The sequence below is a fragment of the Poecilia mexicana genome, unplaced genomic scaffold (genome assembly GCF_051168715.1).
Source record: "Poecilia mexicana isolate PSO_F unplaced genomic scaffold, ASM5116871v1 scaffold_15, whole genome shotgun sequence".
NCBI classification, from domain to species: Eukaryota; Metazoa; Chordata; class Actinopteri; order Cyprinodontiformes; family Poeciliidae; genus Poecilia; species Poecilia mexicana.
Window position 1 is genome coordinate 29,825,472 of NW_028263384.1, and position 18,711 is coordinate 29,844,182.

At 37.9% G+C, this 18,711-nt stretch overlaps 1 protein-coding gene across 2 annotated transcripts in view; it reads right to left on the reverse strand.

Moving 5' to 3' along the window:
- sorbs1 (sorbin and SH3 domain containing 1) overlaps nt 1–18,711 on the reverse strand; it is a 74,043-nt gene that overhangs the window by 40,184 nt on the left and 15,148 nt on the right. Inside the window, exons 1-12 of one of the 2 annotated variants that reach the window (XM_088013222.1) lie at nt 17,402–17,450; nt 15,994–16,102; nt 14,581–14,683; nt 14,358–14,499; nt 14,174–14,203; nt 12,366–12,373; nt 10,893–11,027; nt 10,015–10,075; nt 6,250–6,285; nt 5,872–5,974; nt 4,851–4,965; nt 52–129 (exon numbers count right to left, since the gene is read on the reverse strand). In XM_088013222.1, the coding sequence (XP_087869348.1) occupies nt 52–129; nt 4,851–4,965; nt 5,872–5,974; nt 6,250–6,285; nt 10,015–10,075; nt 10,893–11,027; nt 12,366–12,373; nt 14,174–14,203; nt 14,358–14,499; nt 14,581–14,683; nt 15,994–16,102; nt 17,402–17,435 (954 nt within the window). In that variant the 5' untranslated portion in view covers nt 17,436–17,450. Of the gene's footprint in view, nt 1–51; nt 130–4,850; nt 4,966–5,871; nt 5,975–6,249; nt 6,286–9,846; nt 10,076–10,892; nt 11,030–12,365; nt 12,374–14,173; nt 14,204–14,357; nt 14,500–14,580; nt 14,688–15,993; nt 16,103–17,401; nt 17,654–18,711 lie in introns of those variants that run through there. The other variant, XM_088013223.1, reaches the window with a different exon arrangement.

The following is an 18,711-nucleotide window of genomic DNA, read 5'->3' on the forward strand; positions in this document are numbered from 1 at the left end:
ACATGCAGTACGTGACGATATGCTGTCGTTGTGAGAACAGCGACCACTTACCGCTTTGTCAAACTCCATCTCTGAAAAGAATTTATACCAAGGCTCATTCTCTAAATCTACATCTTCTGGACTTACATCCTGAGTAAAGGGGCATGGCGACAGGAGGAGAAAGACAAAGAGAAGACAGTTCAGACAGCTCAGCTTATGCACACCAATGCAGAGAGCCAACCACATGAAAGCAGATGTGATTTATGACATGACTCTTCCTGAAATTGTTTGATATTTTCAATAAAATGCTGTTTTAGTTCCTCGTGAAAAGTGATGCAACAGCAGCTGATAAACATCACAAAGTATAAAGACTTGAAAACAGGAACCAGGAGAAACCAAATCCGGCTCTTACTCTAATTAGTTTGTGACATCCAATCCGTCCTCTTCACACCATAACTTCCAGCCCAGCAACTGTCCAGCCTGTAAGTTTTGCTTTCATGTCAACTACAGCATGAAGACATTCAGGGGTTTTCAGACTTTCTGCTGCTTCCAGCTTAACAGCTGCTGCCTTTTGCTTCATATTTCATTGCATGTGAAGCTGATATCTCAGATCAAACCATAAAATAAAATCCTGGTTTTGATGCTGCATAAGCCGAAGGACATTTGCATAAAGTGCCATGCAGAAAATATTCATATTCCTGAAATTAAAAACCATAAACTTTAATGTAAGTTTTTGGGGATTTTATGAGATAGACCAGAGGTCTTTAGTGGCACCGACTAACTCACTCACTCTTTGGTTACCTAGCAACTCACTCACTCTTTGGTTACCTAGCAACTCACTCACTCTTTGGTTGCCTAGCAACTCACTCACTCTTTTGGTTGCCTAGCAAAGTTTGGAGTGAAAACTGGATAAAACAGGAAAAGTAACCGCTAGTTTGTCTGTAGTAGGGCTGTTGTAAACGAATATTTTAGTAATCGAGTAATCTATCGATTATTCTTACGATTAATCGAGTAATCGGATAAAAAAAATATAAAATGAAATATTGGTAAATCTGGCATAATACCCGTGTTACTATCAGATATCAATATCAGTCCAATTTTTCATATTTGAGCATCCCTAACAGTTGCTTTTTTGTAGTTTAGAAAACTAACCTGTAACAATAATAGCTCACTTTCTAAGTAAACCAGAAGAAAAGTTATAGAAAAATCTGAAATTATATTGAATTTAATAACAAAGAGGCAGGCTCACAAATATGCTTATAAAAATGTCTACAATCCAGCTTTTAGTTTATGTATTCATCTTCAGTGAGTTTAATAGATTAATTAAACTCACCTTGCCACCTAACCTGTCACGCTTTGGGTTTGAAAATACGGGAAATGCCGCCTGGAGTGGGAGGAGAGGGCGAATGAACGAACGTAAGATGGGGTGGAGGGGAGGAAATAGACCAGCGGACTGACGAACCGTTAGACCGGGGGACGAACACGGGGGGAAGCAATACGGGATATTTACGACACCTTCACTGGTCACACTCAGAAACTCATCTACCAGCCATGTACGATGCGCTCCGCCACCCGTTTCTTCAGACCGGGATATAAAATTTATTGTGCGGTTCGTCGGTAAAGCTACATTTACACGGTAAGCATCAGCTACTCAGCCGCCCGCCCTGTTCAGTCTATCCGCTCACCTCAGCGCTCTTCCCGCCGTTTGCTTTCAACCAGCAGCCCCGGAGGAGAAATGCTGCCGTACTCCAGGCATTCCCCCAGTCATTTTAAGGATGCTTATTGGTTCCCCAAAAACGATAAAAAGTCGGGCATTATCATCAATCCATAAAATCCCCACGGGCCAATCTTGAAGACTGGACTTTATGCCGCTGAGACTTAGCTTTTGTCAACAACTCAGGCGGAAGTGAGAGCTCCGCGCAACGCAAATGAAGTCCCGGCCGGAACACGGTGCGCTAACTAATAAAACATAAATTAACGAAGCTTCGAGGCAGGTAAATTTTCCTCGAGGAATTTTAGTAATCGAGGTACTCGAATCATTCGAGGAATCGTTTCAGCCCTAGTCTGTAGTACAGATATGTAAAACAAAAAATGAATCAATAATTATTGATATCGACTGAAATGAAACGCTTGTACGTTTTTCAGCTGTACAGTCCAGCCCTAAATAGTATGTAGTGTTTAACAATAAATGAGGCTTAGTACTACATAAAACATGTTTTTTACTTCCTACAAACTCAATGGAAATGAGTAACAGCTTCTTTAATTCATGTTTTTATTTTAAACAAGTTGACGGCCTAATAAAGCCACAGCTATGAACAATCTGATCATTTTGACATAATGAACAGATTTTTCTCACCGAATGTTTGCATTTCAGACTGAAATATGTAATTTTGGATTCAAGTTAATTTGTATTTAAAGACATAAATTTGAATAAAAAAGTAATTTAAATCTCCCTAGTTGATCAGAAGTCTCACAATCCCCCTGCAGTATTTCCACAACATGAAGTGAAGTATGAATTACCTTATTTATACTTTATACATACAGTTATGTATTACTGTAGCTCAGATAAAATCCCATTGAAATACATTGAAGTTTGTAGTTTTACACAAAGAAAGAGGAAGGATGAAAGTTTCTGCAAGGCTCTCTGTGGGTTTAGAGAAACAGAGTAAAATCAGCGAACCAAACATGAAGAATGAATGACTGAGTTCATTATTTTACTGGTGAACTGGAGCGAACTGCAATGGGCAAAATGGTTGGCACTGGGATCAGGCCAGATCTGAACCAGCCTGGCAATAATTACATGAGCTCAACTGCTCTGTCACAATAAAGCATCTTTTCTAAAAATCTGAGTGGAAAATGATTACATAAAGATGACAAGCCTGCCAAGGACACGAAATATTTAAGTCACCGCAGACTGTTACCCTGAACGTAACAGGGTTTTTATTTTATTATTATACATGTTAGTTTGTCAGAACTGGTTTATTTATTCTTCAAACTCATTTTGTTTAGTCAAAAAGCTTTTTTTTCTCCTGACATCTTATTGTGATGTAAGTTACTTTACGTTGCTCTTGGCAGTTGGCGGTTACCATGGCAACCGGTAACTGTCAGCTCCTCCCCCTTTTTTTCTGCTGCCACTTGTATCTGTGGTGTTTATCAGGATCAGCTCTGTTTTCTTTACAAGCATTATATTCTTAACATTTATTTTAGACAAATGTATAGATATAAATAAACATGGTTTCATGTGTAATTACTCCATGTTTTAGAATAAAATAGAATATACTTTATTGATCCCTAACTGCGTTGTTGGCAGGCTACTCCATCCAAAGTGTTAAATATTAGTTAAATACAAATATATAAATTCTATAAAAAAATATATACATAAGTGTGATATATCAAATAAATGGATAAATAAATACCAAGAAACATGCACATGGAAATATTTTAATTTATTAATAAATCTATAAATGAGTATAGACACGTTGCATGTTATTGTTTACATCCAGGAATTTCGCTAATGACCATCCGTAGCCGCCCTGCTGTGGTAGAGCAACTCCGTAAACTAAACCTGGAGATGGAGGTGTTACTAATTTAATTCGATGCGCCGCCACAAAGGGAAAAATAACGCTGAAAAACCGTTGAAGAACAACTCAAAGCCACTCGTATTCCTCTTTTTTCCTCGCTCTGTCGACTATGCTATAAAAAAACTTGTTGCCGTAGCAACTGACTAACAACAACGTCACTAATGTATCAGCATTCAACACCAAAAAACACACAAACATTTACCACACAAAACATTCAGTCCATACACTGCTATGGTTTTAGGTTTGATGTTTATTTTGCGTTTGTGATTAAGTGATTGCTGTGGTAGATTAGCTACCGCTGCTGTTAGCTAAGCTAACACAGTGGTGGTTGATTAGCTAATTGAAACATCTGCTCAACTGACGATCTGTCAGATCTGTGTCGTCTTTATGTAATCATGTGTGGGTCGCCTTTGTTTCCCTGTTTAACTGAAACAGAAAACAGAAAAAACAGAGTCAAGTTAGCATAACTGACCTACTTCCCTCTCCCTCACTAAACATCTCCAATAACTCTTTGAAGAATCTGAATTAATGAGGTACACCAACATTTGATTTCCCTTTGGGATTAATACAGTATATTTGAATTTTCCTGACCTTGTTATCTAGTTGCCAGAGTGCTACAATTAGTAGCAAAGCACTGAGTATACGTCACGTGTAGATTTAAGACTTAGCGCGTCATGTTGACAGCTAAAACCAGCGGTAGCCATCGCGGCTGGCAGCTTTTTGTGACGTCACGCTGCAGCGTGTCTGTTTGTTTGTGTTTTTAACTTCTATAGTTAAAGCTTTTGCAACTGTTAACTGAGAGCCATTGATCGGTGGTAGGAACTGTTTGGGTTTATTTATTATATTGTTTTTATTGTTCAGGGGGAGAAGCTGCTGGATTGATGTTAATTCGATTTTTTCTTTGTAGGTTTTATTTATCTTTCATACAAAGTAATGCTCCAGTTATTAAATGTGTGATAGTTTGTGTGATTTTATTTCCTGTACTAAAAATATCTCTATTACTTGCCATTTATGCTAAAGATAAGATTAGTTATGCGTATTAATGCGATCACAGTCTGTTGCCGTTGGTAACTGTGGGGCAGAAGCTGCTGGACTGATGTTAACCACCAACTTGATTTGTTTTTTCTCTCTTGTTATAAATGCAGTGAACCTGAGTGTTGCTAACCATTAGCAGTGAAGCAGCTCGGATGCAGAGGTGGCAGAGAAAGATGATGAAGATGATGAAGGGGAGGACGCACCTCAGACCCCATACACACACACACACAGAGAGAGAGAGAGAGAGTGTGTTACCGTTCTCTCCAGCTTCAGGACGGATGATTTCCCCGGCTCGTAGTCGAAGATGCTCCTGGGCTCGGCGCGGTACTTCCTGGTGTCCACCTTCTTATCCGGCGGCTCCCACTCGCTCCTGCGGAGGAAGGACAGTCAGAGAGAGAGAGAGACACCGAGAGCCAATCCTTTTCCGGCGGTCTCCATGGCAACCGGCGCGGGCTGAGACGATTTCTCATAAAAAAAAAAACCGTGACGTTTCAACGCGCCTGCCTCCTCCCTCTAACGACGACACGGCAGAAAAATCCAATCTGGGCAGTGATTGGATTACGGACCCGGTGAGAGAAAACAGCTTTTCCCAACAGACGAAAAACAGAAGATTAAATCAGGAACATGCAGAACCAGGGACACTGACAAAACAAAGAGAAACACCAACTGACTTAAATTTTAGAAATCTGATTTTAATCTAAAAATTTTGACTTTTTCTCAGAATTTTGATCTTCTACTTTGAATTTTGACAGAAATTTTGAAATTTTGACTTTAATCTTGGTACTCAAATTTTTTTCTGACAATGTGAGAATTTTGTACATTTTCCCTCCAAATTCTGAGATAAGAAAAAAGTCATAATTCTGACTTTAATCTGAGAATTTTGACTTTAATTTCGCAATTCTGACTTTTTCCTAAATTTTATAATTTGGATTTTTTCTTTGAATTTGGAGATTTAATCTTAGAATTTTGACTGATATTGTAGAATTCTGATTTCACTCTCTGAATTCTGATTTTAACCTTCAAATTTTGACAAATTTTAAAATTCTGACTTGTGTTCTCAGAATTTAGGTCTTTTACCCCCAAACCAAATCTTGTTGCGGTTTTTGGATCACCTTGAGTCCAACTTTCCACCATCTGAGCCAGTTTCTCCCTGAAGTGACTGAAAACTGGCCAGGATGGTCAGAATCAGCCCAGGAACCAGCAGAAAACTGGAAGTGACTAAACAGCAGCAGAAGCTAGCGGTTCTAGTGGATCTACTTCCTGTCTGGTACCAGACCTTCTGGCGGACGGCTTGAGGGACGAGGACCGAGTCGGAACCGGCATCAGCCTCCCTCTGGAGTCCACCAGGTCGTCGCTTTTAGAGCGTGGAACAGTTCTTCCTAAAAACAGATCAAACTGAGCACGATTCTCTGAACAGTTCTCTGAACAGTTCTTCCTAAAAACAGATCAAACTGAGCATGATTCTCTGAACAGTTCTCTGAACAGTTCTTCCTAAAAACAGATCAAACTGAGCATGATTCTCTGAACAGTTCTCTGAACAGTTCTTCCTAAAAACAGATCAAACTGAGCATGATTCTCTGAACAGTTCTTCCTGAAAAACAGATCAAACTGAACAGATTCTTTGTTGCTTCGGACGGATGTTCAGAAAACTCACCATCTTCCAGGTAAACAAACGGGGTTGGACCATCGTCTGAAAAGTAGAAGAAGGAGGAGGAGGAGGAGGAAGAATGTTAAGTTGCTTTTGATAAAACATTTAAATTTGGTCTCATATTAATATTTATTCCTTTTGTGTAAAAAAGTTTGATAACTTTCTTTTAAAACCTAAAAACAAAAATGAAAATGCTTTTTTTAAATTTTAAAATCAAACTATTGTAATGAGCTAAGCTGAATAAGCTTTTGTATTTTTGGGACAAAATATGTTTTAGATCTTTAACCACTGGTTTATTTCTTTACAGTTATTTATATATTTATATTTTGTGTGAGACACATTTAAACTTATTGTTTGAAAAAGCTGTATTGTTTCATAAGAGGCTACACAGGCGGTCCAATTCTAATAAAATAAGATAATCCAAGTAAATATATTAAGTTTATTAAGTTGTCATGTTAAAGAAACGTAAATAAATTAAGTTTGAGAAACAAATTAACTCCTTTTTTTAAAGTTAGAGTTTAATTTTGTTTTTTCAGTGCAGTTTTCTCTGCAACTTAAAACTGCAAAATTTAAATATTGCTGAGTTTCAATATCTGAGGTTTTATTCATTATTTCAACTCTGCATTTATGAGAGAAAATCTACCATGTATCCAGATTTGTGCATCCACTTCTTGTTCTTATGAATCATTAAAGATGCGTGTCGTATAATCCTACCATCCACCTGAGAGAGCCGTTCAAAATGACCAAAAAAAGAAGAGGGAATGCAGACGTCTTGATTTTAAGCAAAAAATACATTTAAAATCTCTAAATAATTCAAAACACATTAAGATTTAAGGTTTTTTTTAGCTTTCCATTAGGTCCAGCATCACAGGATCGCCAACTCAATCGAAGAGCCTCAAATCGAAGCTTTTTACAGGAAGCGTCGCTCGGCTAAAACAGGGTTTGAATTAATAATGAGGCAAAGCACTCCGAGCAATAAAAATATACATATTTTTGTCAAATATTAGTTACAGGAGGATTAACAATTCATGTCCAGACCACTTAAACATAAAATTATTTACTCCACGTTTAAATCTTAGCTTATTTAGTAGAAATAAATATGTAAATAAACCACACTGAACTGTGATTATCTGGCGCTTAAATCCGAGCACTGATAATGAAAAGTACAGAAAATGTTCTGTGGAGCAGCAGCACCACCTAGTGGTCACAACTCAGCACTACAGCCAATGATGAACAATAATTTGAAACGATTAATAACAAAAGGAAAAATAAGAGAAATAAGGACCAAAAGAGAAAAGTTAGGATCTGTGAAGGTGACAGAAAATTTTACAGGAGTGGAGCATCCTGGCCAACAACCTATCTGTGTTTGTGCTGATTATTTAGAGCCAGTTAAATAAATACCTAAACAACCAAATATGGAAAACCTTATAAATGGTGATAAATGTTTAACTAGAGCTTCAGACGGAAACGTCAACATGACTGCAATAATTTAAACAACTAAATGTGATTTTTCTCGTATTATTTCCAATTGCTATACGAGTTTATTGTAATTCTTTAACTATTCAGATGATCATAGGAGCAAAGTTTGGGAATAAATGTGTTTATTTACCCAAAAAAACCCTTTATTTAAGGTTGTTGTAAATGAGATATTGAGCTTTTACATGGACAAAGAATTTAACAGACCAAAATAACACATACAGGATTGTCAGGGCTACTGTAGACAGAAAAAAAGTAATTTTTCACCGAAAAAAAACAAACTCAAAATAATTTTAAGATTAATCATAAATTTTCTAGGAAAAAGTCAGAAATTTCTGAGCTTCAAAAGTTAAAAATTTGCTTGAAAAAACCCCTCTAATTTTTAGAATAATCTCAGACATTTTTGAGAAAAAAATTCCATCTCAGAAATTTCTATTTTTTTTTCTCAAAAAACTGACTTTCTTTAAATTGAAAATTTCAAAGTAAAAAAAAAAAAAAAAAAAAAACTTGGACATTTTTTAGATTTTTTTTAGATTTTTTTTTTTTTGCAAATGTCCAACTTTAGAAACTTAGTAATTTCCAAATTTTCAAAATTTATGAGTATTTTCTGGCAAATTTATGTTTTTTTGGCAGAAATTAAATTTATTTTCCTCATTAAATTAAGATATTTATTCTCATTTTGTGCTCCAGGTGTCCCTCCAAACACTGGATGTCCAACAACAGTTAGTTGCAACAACAGTCTAAACACACAGCAGAACGCTGCAGGCCGATTAGTTTTGATGAATTTAAATGAAATATTGTCATTCGGACGTCGCTGTGTTGTTCATGCTGCAAAGCAACCAAGGTAGATGACCCATGCTAGGTGCTACACGGCTAGCTCCGTCCAGCTAGAACAGTAATTTTTGATCAGTGAAAAACATTCAGTTCTTTCAATTTGAACCAGAAATTGAAATACAAGTTAACACAGAAACAACAAGCAGAAATGAAGATGATGAGGAACAAACGGAGGAAGAGGGGAAAGAAAATCTGATGTTTGTGCGGCTGACACTCAGGAATGCTAACCGGAGAGGAGAGCAACAAGCTGCAAGCCAAGCTGTTTACGGTAAGCATGGATCTAAATATGTTCTCATATATATTACAATATAGAGCTACAAAAAGAGCTAAACACGGTTCAGTTTCACTATAAACATCCATTTATCATCTTCAAATTTGTTTTATTCTGCTTTAGCTCCTGCTTATGGTGTTAACTGACTGCTGCTAACAGCGTTAGCTCCTGCTAACGCTGTTAGCTGCCTCCTTCTAACTGGTGTTAGCTCCTGCTTATGTTGTTAGCTCTTTCATATGGTGTTAGCTGACTGCTGCTAACAGTGTTAGCTCCTGCTTATGTTGTTAGCTCTTTCATATGGTGTTAGCTGACTGCTGCTAACAGTGTTAGCTCCTGCTTATGTTGTTAGCTCTTTCTTATGGTGTTGGGTGACTGCTGCTAACAGCGTTAGCTCCTGCTTATATTGTTAGCTCTTTCTTATTGTGTTAGCTCCCTCCACTGTTGGTGTTTACTCCTGCTAATGTTGTTAGCTCCTGCTAATGGTGTTAGCTCTCTCCTGCTAACTGTGTTAGCTCCTGCTAATGTAGTAAACAGTGGAGCAGAAGCTAATCATGTTTGTTTCAGTAAATATCTTGTTTATAACATGAAAATTTACATTTTTCACATTATCTTCTTATATTTTGTTTATAAACCTGATTTCACTATAACCTACCAGCCTGCATTGCGTTTATGAGAAATATAGTAAAAAATACAATTTTCTTTAAAGTAATTATGAATTCTTACATATCACAAACTAAAACATTTGGGTTAAAAGGAAAATAACAACATCAGCTTATGTTTATTTAAATTTGAACGTTTTTGTCCAAATTTACCCGAAATAAAATAAACGTCTGGCTGATCCTCCCCAGCCGCATTGAATCAGTTTAATGTTTGTTTTTGTGGCTGGAGGCTCTGAGGTTTGGACAAACACCAGAGAAGGTTTACTAAAGCGTTTCTGTGTTTCTGCAGACTGGAGGAACCGGAGCTGAAAATGGCTGCAGATTAGTAAAAGCCAATGAGAGCGCGGCTGCCGCCATCGGTACCTTTTGGGGTCATGCGAATGTCAAAGGTCTCGGGGAAAATGTAGGTGGGGCGGTAGGGGTTTTCCTCAAAAGGCTCTGAGCACAATGAGACAGAGGACATGAGGGACAGGGACACACGCTGGACGGCAACAGGGACACAAAGCCGACGGCTCAGGAGGACGGACTCACCGGGTAACTTATGGATCTGTTTGAACATGGTCTTATACCAGTCCTTGGACTTTTCAGTGTTCTGAAATTAAAATGTGAGAAATTAGAAACAGATCATGTAACGATCACAATGACAAGCAGAACGCACTGCAAAAACAAATATTACCAGGTACATTCTGTAATTTCTAGTGAAAATATTTCTGGACACTTGAAATAAGATAAAACTAACTTACAAGTAACTTTTCAGTTTAAGTTAATAAATCCTTAACATTGATGAACAAAGTGCTAGTTCCATTATTTCACATATAAGTAGACCTGCTACATAACATTTTGTGGTAAAATTATAATATTGTTGTTCTGTGACCATTTTCAAGTAGTATGACTTTAATAGCATAAGAATATATTGTCAAAGATCAATTAACTTTAAATTCCACTGAACATTTAACTCTGGGGCAGGAAGACATTGTGAATATCAAAAATAAATCAATAAACAATAGAAACAAAAGAGAAAAACAAGAAATCATGCAAATGTTTAAGTTAGTTTTAATTTATCATGATTAATTGATTTATAAGACATTTTTCCTTTGTTAAAAGTGGAACTATAACTTTTTCATCAATATGAAGCATTTATTAACTTAAAATAACCTAGTTTAAATTGATAAAAATTGCTTTAAAGTCAGTTTTGTTCCAAGACATTTACACTGTAAACCAGACCAAAAACACTTGGTAAGACTTTGTTTTTGCAGTGTAGTCATCAATAACAGAAGATTAACTGGTAACCCTGATGGAAATATGTCTGTTTTCCACAGAGGAGTAAAGAAAACGTGGTTTCTGTGAACAGAAGGTCTTTATTAGTCCGAAGTGAGTAAATCTGTCTCCATCAGACAGAGGCTGCTCACCCGAACAGGCACAATGGGTTTGCTTATGGGGCCGCGGACGGGGGAGTGCAGCGCCAGCCGCAGCCTCGTCCCGTCCATGTCAGAGCCTGGACTCACGGAGTCCCTGCTGGGACCGGGGCCTTTGTCCGGGTCCGGCTCTGAAAAGCACAGCAGACCGACCGGCATGAGAAACAGACACCCAGGAGAACATTAAAACCCTGGACTTCATGCAGATCAGGCAGTTTCAGAAGCTGCTAGATTCATCCCAAGCTGACATTTTAAACGTTTTTTCTGTTAAATCTAATGATTTAACTCTAAATTTAGCCTCACCAATAAAAATAATTTTTATTCACTTATATGGTATCACATTATAAACGTTTCGTATCAGCCAACACTGATAACTGTTGATCAGGTTTATTTTGTTTTTAATATCATTATTTTTAAGCAGTTAGGAGGCAAAGTGGTGAAACATTAAACTGCTGCTGTGCAAGTTACTCAACAGGTCGTTGCTAGGTAACCAAAGAGTGAGTGAGTTGCTAGGCAACTCAGTTGCCTGGCAACTGGTGGAATCAACGAGTCAGTTGATTCCACCAACTTCCCTGTTTAGCTACCAGTGAAGCTGTCCGTCTTCAAATCCATCAAACGTTTGTGGTACGTTTGTGCTGCTGTTAAAGATGTTAATAAAAAAGCTTCCAGAGGTCATCAGAGGTCATTATCAATCTATTTGAAGCAAAAGTAGCACAAACATAGCCCAGTTCATTCGTATCAAATTTGTTTGATATTGTACATGTGAGTATGGGCAGCTGACCTCTCATGACCCCTGATGACCCCTGATGACCTCTGGAAACTTTTTTTAATAGTATTTTTTAAAAAGATAGCGGCACAAACAAAACATTTTACATTACAAATGTACCACAAACATTTACCAATTTTGTTGGATTGGACTGATGCTGGGGCTGGTTGACCTTTAACCTTTAAACCTTCATTAATATCTTCAAAGCAAAAGCAGCAAACAAAACAAATTGGAAAAATGTAGTCAAGTTGACTGACATGAAGATCTAGCAAGCTTTTTTATCTATATACTCTAGCAAATAATTAATCAATTGCTACTTTAATGCACCAATTGCACCAAAATTGGCGCTGGTTGACCTTTTATGACCTCCGGATACATTTGGTAATGCCTTTAACATTTTTCCTGCACAAACGTCTGACACTAATTTTGTTAGATTTGAAGAAAATGGGGACCAACTTCACTCAGGCAACAGATGAAAAACAACAAATATCGTGTTATTGAGCTCAAATGCCTATTTATTCAATAATTCAGCAGCAAAAAGGCTTCAGGATGGAAAATGTTGCTCATTTTGTTTTCAGTTAACCTGCAATTATCTAAATATACCACAACTATAATTTAATGGTTTTTGTCACAAATCCAAGCTGCTGCACAGAGGAGAATAAATGAAGTATGACTGCAAAACATCTTAAATATTTCACAGCTGTTGGGTCTGCATGGCAGTAACTGTTGCCATAGGTGTGTGAATGAGGCACATTATGGCGTTTATTACGGCGGATGAGTGAGAAATGTTTCTGTGTTCATGTCGTCCAACATGGACGCTGCAATCAGAACGGCGCCGCCGCCGTGTGAAAGCAAACAGAACCTCTCAGTTCTGGCTTTCACATGTCAGGACTTCGCAGAAATAATCTCATCTTTCAATCTGATCTTAAGCTGGCAAAAACACAGCAGATTCCACACCGACTGTTTATAAAACAAAAGAAAACGGAGGAAACAAACAAACCTTATAATCTATCAATTATTCTGACAAATAATCGATTAATCGGATAAGAAAAAAGCACATTCCACATATTTTTCATTTACTTTTCATTTTATACAACTAATTTAGCAATGTATTTCTAAAGTTGTATAAAATGGATTAAAGGTTAAATTAAAAACATGCAAAATGTGCCAATTTTTATCCAATTAATCAAATATTAACCGATTAATCAATTACTATAGCCGTCATTAGCTTCTGCCCTGCACACTTGTGTGCTAACCCAATCTGTGGGGGGATTAGAAAAGTCCATCATCATCATCATCATCATCATCATCATCATCATCATCATCATCATCATCATCAGACTGCTGCATTCCTCAGGCGCCTCTGACTCCAACACTCGCTCAGTAGGTGGAGAATGTGAAAGTGACCCTCGGACGGTTTCCAGCATCACTCTGCCTGTCAGCTGGTTTCATTCCCACAATGCATTCTGTTCTGGCGCCAAACGTTCCCCAGGTGAGCATCCTGTCTGGTCTGCAGCCTCAAATCCAACAAACTGGCATAAACTCCGTGTCCTCAAACCAACTCAAATCGTTTCAACAGTGTTCCTGCTTTTATCTCAGCTGAGGAACAAACATTCAGCAGCAGCTGATACTGGCGCCACAGGCTAACAGGAAGAGGAGGAATGTCTTCTGTAGGAGAAAAGTGAAAGTGAAACCAAGTTCCTTGTTTATGTGCACAAACCTGGTGAATAAAACTGATTCTGATGTAAATGAACACATGAAACCTGATTGGTTTGTTTACATCATGTCGTTCATAGATCAGCGTTTCTGTTCACACTCCATGTCAGCAGAGGACAGAAATTCTCCTTTTACAACAAATCAATTAATCGCATTTTAAAGTAAAATAATTTCCATTTGTATAATTTCTTGTTTTTCTATTTTTTCTCTCTTTCTACCAAAAACTGGAGGATAAACTGTTCAGTTTGGTGTTTTGGTCTCAACGGGCCCAACTGTTTGGGGCCACAGAAATATTTTAAAACAAACTTTTTGTGCCTTTTCTATCTGCTCAATAAACTAAAGTAACACTTTAAATAGTTGTAAATACAAAACATAGAAAAGGTTTTGCATGATTGCGTAAAACAAAGGTTTCTCACTTCGGGGTTGATTGTCTCCTTATTTGGGCCGAATGCTTTGCGTTTAGTAAACGCAGGTCGGTGTTTAGTTACTCCAGATTAAAGACGAATGCAGAAACGTCTTGATAATTTTTTAAGATGTTTTTCTCTGTAGAAAATTTTGCTCTACAAGATGAAAAAAGCTTGCATTGAGGTCAGGGGGCCGCACAAAATCCCTCAGAGGGACGAAAATGGCCCCCGCGCCGCAATTTGGACACCCTGGGCCGACAGTTTTTGCCCGTTTTCCACCCTAAGAAAACAAATGTAGACACGTCTCTGTGGTCTCTGTGTGCAGAAGATCTAAGTTTCTGCCTGATGAAAATGGTGAGTGAATGTGCTGCTGAAACCGGAGCGCATACCTTCGAAGTGAGGCGGATTCTTTTGCTGCTCTGTGGCGAGAGAGAGACAAACGGTGAAAAGTGACTCAGCAGCCAAAGCTGAAGTGTGAAAGCATCAGTTGGGTTAGAGACGCAGAAGCAGAACGACAAACGTGCCTCACAAGTTGGTGACGGGTCAGAAACTGCAGCTCCTGCTGCGGCTCACCTCTGTTGTGCTGCAGCAGGACGATGGTGGGGTTGACTGAACTGGTGCGCGGATAAACACAACCGGGAGCCAAGGGGTCGACGTGCAGAGCATCTGCAGGAGAAGCAGCTTCGTTTTCTCTTATGCTTCTGGGTGAAAAGGCCTAAGAAACACAGAAAAAGCAGGTATGTTTCCATAAAGCTGGTTAAACGAGGCGAAGCGGACCGAGGTGAAGTGATCCTACCTGGCGCTGGCTGCTGCTCTCAGGAGGTAAATGAGGCGCGTTGCTGCTGCCGCCCTCGGCCGCTCCTGCTTTGGATCCGTCTCCATTAATCTGGCCGGTCCAGCTGCCTGAAACGAGTCCAGAACGCTGTGAGCGCGGCAGCCTCTGCTGCAGCAGGACAAACACTGGGGGAGGCGCTGAAAGGTGTGGCATGTCAGTGAACCACAGAAGATAAATACAGTGGAGGATCAGGGGCATTTCACAAGAAAAAGACAAGAAAAAGGTAAATATCTGCCCAAAAAAAATCACATTTATAGACAAAAAAAAAATATTTCTGACTTTGAAAAGCTACAAAATAAATCAGAAAGTTTTAGATTGATCTCAGAAAATTTGTAGAAAAAGATCGGAAATTTCTGAAATTTTGCTGGAAAAAAACTCAAAACTTTTAAATTAATCTCAGAAATATTCTAGAAAAAATAGGAAATTTCTGAATTTGAAAAGTATAAAATTTTCTACAAAAACGTTAAAATTTTTAGATTCACCCCAAATATTTTCCAGAGAAAACAAGGAAATTTCTAAGCTTGAAAAGGTAAAAACTTTCTAGAAAAAAAACTGAAATTAATCTCAGAAATTTTCTAGAAACACGCTGATATTTCTGAGTTTGAAAAGTCAACAATTTTCTTGAGAAAACTCTAATTCTGAGATTAATCTAAAATTTTCTAGAGAAAGCATGAAGATTTCTGAGTTTGGAAAGTGAAACATTTGCTAAAAAAAATTTAATTAACTTGGATCAATCTAAAGAATTTTTCTGAAAAAAATAAGCAAATTTCTAAATCTGAAAAGTCAAAAAACTGCTAGAAAAAATCTGATGTTTTGAGATTAATCTCAACTTGTGAATTTTAAAAGAAAGAAAAAATAGACTTTTCAAACTCAGAAAATTTCTGTTTTTTCCTATAAATTTGTTTTTGCTGTTATTTACTCCTCTCTTAAAATGCCGTTGCAGATTGTTGCTGTTGCATGTCCTCCGTTCTTTCCTTTTCTGAGCTTCTTGCACAGAAAAGTGGAAAAAAACAAGATTCTCCCACAATCTCTGAACTTTGTGAGGAGAACAAAAAGCCTTTTCAGTCGGATGCAAAGATCGTTTGTTCCTTTTTAGTGCCGCTGCGCAACAATTAAAGCGCCTCCCTGTTTCCAGTCCGGTTCTGAAGGGCTCTGAGCAACAAACGGGCCCACAGCCGGAGCGCAGCGTGGGCAGGAAGAACGCTCTCTGACATTTGCATGAAAATATGAGCAATTGGTTCTGAGCGTCTGGGTCAGAGCTCAGCGAAGCCTCTACAACATGATGAAATGTCATCTTCTGCACTCAGTCATGCGATTATTTCCCCACGCTAAATATTGTTTCATCACGCTCAGAGCTGCAGTGAAAAACCCGACATACTTGCAGCTGTGATGACATTCGGCTCGTCGTCGTCGTCGATGTGGACGAGGGTCGCCCTCAGGGTCACCACGCCTTTCCCTTTGCACACTCTGCTCGGGTCCAAATCTGAAAAAGGTTCATCCCAATGAAAACGAAGCGGCTTCAGAACCGGGATTGTTTCAAAGCTGCAGGGAGTTCCTGGAATAGATCCGCCTCATCAGAACCAGGCCATCACATTAAAACGCTAATTAACACAAAGTTAGCTGCTGAGCCGGAGCAGATGGAGGCTCAGGTAAAGACGGAAAAACAACTTTAAACAAAAAAGTATTTTAATAAAGCAGCAGGATGACCTCACACTGAAAAAAACAGAAATCAAACATTTAATTCAACTGCATTTATTGAGTTTGGGGGAAAAAAAACTGAATATTGAAGAAGTATTGATCAAAAGTGCAAATTAATCACTAATTTCAAATATGAATTGATGTCACTATGAGTAACACAGAGAGCGATAGTTCCTTTATTATCACTAGATCATAAAATCACAGCTTGTATGAAACATGACCTCAGTTTGACCCCAGTTTGACCTCAGTTTGAACTGCTGTAGTGAGTCAGACTCAATAAAGATTCCTGTTAAATTTAGCTAAAAAATGCTAATATGGGTTAGCAGAGAAAGTAGGCTGCATTTCTGTCTTAGCTTTAGATAAAAGCTACATTAGCTAAGCTAACTGTGCTAATTAGGCAGCAAGTATTACATTAAACATCTCTGCTATTTATCTTAGTGTTACACAGAGGTGGATAGAGCACTCAAAAAATGTTTTTATTTAGCCACTTAAATACATTAATAGATAAAAACCCAACTGATTAAATGTCTTTTATCAATAAGAAAACAAACATTTTTGTGTCTAAAATGCAATAAAGTAGCATTACTTAGTGAAAACTCGATCACTGGTAGCAAAGGATGCAGCTAAAACAAACTTCTAAAATCAATGTGAGAAAAGCTCGTCCTGCTGGACTTAAAATCAATGCAGTGTAATGATACGGCGATTAAAATTTCTAATATTATCATTGCTGAGTTTGGCTGGACTACTGCGCTGTGTGCTGTTCTTTCAGGAAATGGCCTCGATTAGAGTCTGTATACTCCAGTTAAAGATTAATCTAAAACTAAATTAGTTATTTCAACAGCTGATTCATCTGATTAATCGTCTCAGCTCTAAATAAAACCACGCAGTTTGCTAAACTCTACATGTCGACATTGGAAACCATGAAAGACAACACAAACCTTCTCCTTCCTTTTAAAACAAGATACTCACATTTCAATAAAATATTCAATATTTTTCTACATTTCTGACACAATAGCTTCACTTTTTGAATTGAATAAAAATGTTTACAGTGCTAGAGTTTGGAGAAAGTAAAGGGAAACATCACCTGCAGAGGGAATCAGATCAGGAGAACCTTTCATGGTTGTTAAAGGAGTAATCCTGACGGCGCTCACTGCTCTGGGACCTGATCCTCAACAATCAGACAGAAGACAACAAGAAGGCCACATTTCAATGAGTAAACAGCACATCATCAGTTACAAACAGAAATCTGTACAGGCTCTAATCAGGAATGGTGTTTTTAGAGAAATCAGGCGGATTTACTGCGAGTTGAGCTTGTGCTGCCCTCTGCTGGAGAGCCCTGCAAGAGAAACAGAGAAAAGCTTCAAACAGAGGAGGCAAAATAAATAATAAGAGAAAACAACCACATCCAATTTATATCTCACTGCGTTTTTAAAAGAGTCTCATAATTTACAGCTGGAGAAAAATCCATCTTTGAGTCTAAATTTAATAAAAATAGATTCTGTATCATTTCCTCCCGAAACTGGAGAACAAAAATATTACTCAAGTAAGAGTAGCACTACTTAAACATATTTTTACTCAAGTACCGAGTAACTCATCAAATTATCAGTTATTTACTATTTAAAATGACCTTATCAGATGGACCAAAACCTAAAGTTAAGTGGAAATTTTGGTATTTTAAGAAGCAAAATGAAAATAATTCATACAAAAAAAAAATCTGATAAAAAACAATTTGTTCAGTTCAGTTTATTTAAATAAAAAACGTATAAAACTTTAACAAAAACTGCAGGTGAGTGTCTGAGTCTGGTGAGTTTTTGGTTTGTTTGTCATTCAGTGGGTAGAAAATCCAGAAGTTTTACTCAAGTAAGAGTAGAAATACTTCATAATAAAGTTACTCAGCGTAGTAGAAATACTCCTAAATACATTTTTTCAAAAACATTACTCAATTAAATGTAGTTGAGTAAATTTAACTCAATTCTCTGGGCAAACATTGGTGGTCCATGAAAAGTTTGAGAGGTTTTTCCCCTGAATGAGCGCACAATATTTCCTTTACATGCAGATTATTTTAAGAGCAGATCTCCCAATGTAATCTGACGGTTAGAAGCCCTGAAGTCTTGTTCTGGTTGAATCTGCTCCTCCATGTTTAAATGTGTCTCTGCAGTAAAAACAGGAACGTTGCAGTAAACATGCAGTGGAGCAGCAACACCACGGCGGTCGCTCAGGAACACGTCGGCCTCCGCTTGTGTTCGCCTGATTTAGGAGTCGCTCTCTTTCACAACGCCAAGAAACGGGCCAGTCGAGGTGCAGACACTCAGAGTCACGCATGGATACAAAAACACCAACTGGGTTTTCTTCAGGAGAGCCGAACTAAAAACGGACAAAGTCACCAGCTAGAAC